A 4,353-nucleotide genomic window follows, 5' to 3' on the forward strand; every position below is an offset into this window, starting at 1 on the left:
TAAAATCAAGGAAAGTTAGTGGGAAAATGGGGATTTGTTACAACAATAAGAAAACAAGGTAAGTAATCTGATTCCTAAAATCAAGGAAAGTTAGTGGAAAAATGGGGATTATGATTCCTCAGCCTAAAGCTGTTATTCTTTTTCCCTGATTTGAGGATTTTAAAAATAAGGAACAAAAAATGCGATTAAAAAATATGATCTCTCTTATTTTTGCCGATTTCTCTTCTACCGTATTTCACCTCTGTCGATTTCTCACCTCTACCGAGTTATCTTTTCCTTTTAAATCTTTCAATTTCATGGTTATTTCCATTATTGAGTAAGTTCTCCATAGATCTTTTTTTCAATTCTTTCAATTCATAAATATCGTGTATGTGATCGATTGTTAGTTGCATGCATATAATTTATCACGTATAAATGTATAGTTTGTGTAGTTGATACTATCAAAAACTCAAAAAGCACACACACCACATCTTTGTGCGTATATTGTCACCAATAAAATATTTTTGTAATCACCTGTAATTGGTTGGTTCATTTTTAATTTAGTTGTTTTTTTTATTTAATGTCTGCTTCTTGACGCGGCTACTCATATGATGAATTAATTCTTCCTTTGGTTTTCTCATTCCTTTTCCCTTTCTTTTTCTGTAATTATTTATTGTGCAAACTGCGAAACCAATTTTGTATATTTGCTTTGGATGTCAAGTAGGCTACGCATATTTCATATTTTCATTATTGCATCTTTTTTCTTGGTTAAATTTTCGAGGTGAACCTATGGTATCAAACTATCAGTTACTATGTTTCTTCAATTTTATAGAGTTGGTGTGCACATTTTTAAGCCAAGGCCTACCAGTAATCTAATGGTTGATGAACAAGTTGTTATTTTCTTGTACATGCTAGCACATTATCAAAAGAATCGTACGCTAAAAACTAATTTCATGATTATAATGTCGATAATATATATTTATAGCATTTATTTATAATAAATTAACTATTATATTTTTTAATTTAATTTTTAAATTAAAATTTAAAATTTAAAATTCAAAATATTTTCATGTTTCCAAACACAGGAAAGTAAAGCTTCAGAAATCATATACCCAGGATTCATATTCCCAAGAATCACTTTTCCTATCAACTTTACTTTCCTGGCAAACAAACGGAGCCTGAGTGTTTTTTTTGGTCCATCCTTGTCACATATGGAGTATCTTCTACTAATTTTGATAGTGGAATTCACAATTCACTAACGCATTGTAGTCATGATCCAAAATTTACTAACATTTTTTTATCAGTTTTCCTTTACATATATAAACTCGAGCTGAAGCATATTGTGATAATTAATGGCAGGCAGAGAGAGTAAGATCTTCATTATATAATACTCTTTGCATTCGCCAAAATCTACATTATCATTTCGGACTGTTAGATAATTCTTGACATATTTACTTTGTCCCCTTTTAGTAAGTGAACTATACTTTACTAATTCATTACCCTTACATTCTACTAAAAAAATTACGGCTCCGTGAATTGTTCGAATGTGAGTAGAGACCAGAGACTATATATAACTTGGCCCAATATCTTATAAAAATATATGCAACAATTGTTAAGAGTAGTTTATACCCGTATTAAAATCTTGGAACCACCACTGGTGACCATCTTTTAATTATCACTATTTATCTCTTAATTAATTATTTGAAAATCTTCAAAATACATAACCAAACATGCATCAAGACATCAATACACAAGACGTTAGTAAGACACTTCATTACTCCATAAACAATTTGATGTCCTTAAAATTTGTAACTGAACAGAATTTAGACATCAGTTATTCACCATAAACAATATTAATATTCAAATCCGACTATGAACCGGCAAAGCTATCTGTTCACGGTCCAACAAGTGGGTTCCAACTCCATTCGGCCAGAACAAGTGAAACGGAACAAGTTTTCATATTAAACACTTTCCACCTCTTCTCCGATCCCTCCGTGAAGTACACACGATCATCCCTACACCCAAATTCCTCGGAATCTACACCAATACACTCCTCCTTCAAGAACATCGTCTTCCCCGGCAGCCTCTCAACCTTAACCCAATCCATCCTAAAAAAATCGAGTCTCCAAACCTCAACATGATCCACAACCGCAAGAGATTCCCGGTGAATCAAGAAAACCAACAAGATCTCCCCATTCATCTCACACAAATACTCCTTAAAATACCTACATTTCGATCTCGGGACGCCTCTTCCCACAGCCACCGCCGTGATCATGAGGCGCGTGTCGACCACCCGCATCACCGCCAGCGCTCCCTGCAAGCTCATCACGTAGTAGTTTCCCTGAAACCTAACCATGCTCGTGAATTCCATTGGATTCTTCTTCGGGTCGAACGGGTCGGGCGTCACGCACTCGTGCCAGACCTCAGCGGTTTTATTCCATAACACGAAGTCACGGTAGGTGGTGCTTGAGGCTTTGTACCTGTTACAGACCAAACGTGAGAACTCATCCTAAAGATTAGTCAAAAAGAGCTCACTCAATCCATAAATTCTGCACCAGTTGCTCCCACACTGATGTAGGACATTAGTTTGTTGGAAATTGAAAAAAATTAAAATATACTTCATCCGTCCGCCACTAAATGTCTTATTTTTCCTTTTTCGTACGTTCGCCAATAAATGTCCATTTCACTTTTACTATATTTGGTAAATGGATCATACATTCAACTAACTCATTTCTCACATTTTATTATAAACCAATATATAAAAGTAGGTCCCACATTCCACTAATTTTTCTACCAATTTTATTATGTAAAGACAATTAATTTCTTAAAACTCGTGCCGGTCTGACATTTAATCATGGACGGAGGGAATAACTATCCCACTTCTGCCAAAAAAATAAATAAATTGAAAGTACTATATAAGTCTTATGGTCCCTTCTTCTATCAGCAATTGGTTTTAGGATGAAATGTAATCGATTTCTATCAGACATTACCTCACCATGAGGCCCGATCTAGGACAGTTTGGGGGGTCGACGAACCACAGGCGCAGCTTCGGGCCGAGGAGATCGGTGTGGGGCTCGGGGGCCGGGTATGTTGACCGGGCCGTCGGGGCGTGTCTCAGAACGCACCAATGCGAAGTGTCTGGGATTATCGCAGCGGCTTTGAGGATGGAGGCGGAATCGAGGAGGTAGCGATAGCGTGGTTGTGGTGGGCTAGGGTAGCTAGAGTTTTGGGTTGGAGCGGCGGCGGCGACGTGGCGGAGCTGGGGCGGTTGATTATGATGGGCGTCGCATCGCGTTGTTGGTGGTGGTGGTAGCCATGATTTGGTGATGAAGGGAGCGGAGATGCGTTTGATGACCTGGAACCATCGCGAGAATGCTCGGGGATGGCCGGGGCCATTAGTCGGGGGGAGGCCGGAAAACGGCCACTCCTGATGTCTATATGGCGGAGGTGTATTTTTTTTAGTGATGGATGATTTCTTGGATTTGGATTTGTTGGCTGCCATTGTTGGTGAGATGATCAATGGATATGTGAATGTGATGGTGGCCATGTGGTTTATAAATAAATAGGTACTCCGTTTCCTTGGTAATCGAGCTTGAACATTATTTATCAAATGTTGCTTGAGTTTGCATCATTAAGATGGAGAGAGTTGAGTTAAATGGAAAATATATACAAAAAATGGAGGAGAAGTAGGTATACTTTACATGAATATTTATTACACTATGTTCTTTGAGGATGTAATACAATTTAAATCCTAAGTATTAATTTTATTGAGGAAAAAGAGAGTTTGAATTTATAAAAAATTTCAATTATTTTAGTTTATGATGAAGGAGACGATTTCATATAAGTTATTTTTTGTTAGGATTATGTATATAACAGTAATAGCACATTTTATAAGAGTGTTTAATTAATCAATTGATAAAAATCATAAAATGCCTATTCTTTCGTCAATAGATCAGATGGCGAATGATCAATATAATGACTGAATTAAAGATAACCAATAATAAAAAAAATGGCCATATTTAATTCATAGTGGTACATTTAAAAACAGTTATAAGCACTTGCTCCCCAAGCTACATATATCCTTTCTATTTTTCTTTATATTTCCACTAAGTCAACTCTCTCCATACTAATTTTAAAAAGAGTGAATTGGTGCTTGATCTTTTATTTTTACACATAAATGATACCTGATTTTTATTTTATATTATTTTTGATACAAAAAATCACATTTTTTATACCTAATACAATTTTCACCCCAAAATACCCTCTAAACAAATTCATTTTTCCATTTATGTCATAAAAGATATTTTTGGCATTGACAAAACTAGTACCAAAAGTGATATTATAATATCTTCTCTCATTCTCCTCACTCTTTAT

The 4,353-nt window shown here is 35.7% G+C and overlaps 1 protein-coding gene across 1 annotated transcript; it reads right to left on the minus strand.

Moving 5' to 3' along the window:
* Positions 1-1,833: 1,833 nt before the first annotated feature.
* Positions 1,834-3,481, minus strand: LOC121762178. Its single transcript, XM_042157980.1, has 2 exons — positions 2,970-3,481; positions 1,834-2,459 (listed from the first exon to the last, which is right to left on the minus strand). Exons 1-2 carry the CDS (start codon positions 3,479-3,481, stop codon positions 1,874-1,876), a joined length of 1,098 nt encoding a protein of 365 aa, XP_042013914.1. The 3' UTR covers positions 1,834-1,873.
* Positions 3,482-4,353: the final 872 nt, after the last annotated feature.

Source organism: Salvia splendens, chromosome 13 (assembly GCF_004379255.2).
Source record: "Salvia splendens isolate huo1 chromosome 13, SspV2, whole genome shotgun sequence".
NCBI classification, from domain to species: domain Eukaryota; kingdom Viridiplantae; phylum Streptophyta; class Magnoliopsida; order Lamiales; family Lamiaceae; genus Salvia; species Salvia splendens.

Excerpts from the sequence above, each read along its gene's own strand:
- LOC121762178 (XM_042157980.1), bottom strand. The coding sequence starts at position 3,481 with ATGGCAGCCAACAAATCCAAATCCAAGAAATCATCCATCACTAAAAAA. Across the intron at positions 2,460-2,969 it reads AGATCGGGCCTCATGGTGAG|GTACAAAGCCTCAAGCACCA; the intron begins GTAATGTCTGAT and ends GGTCTGTAACAG.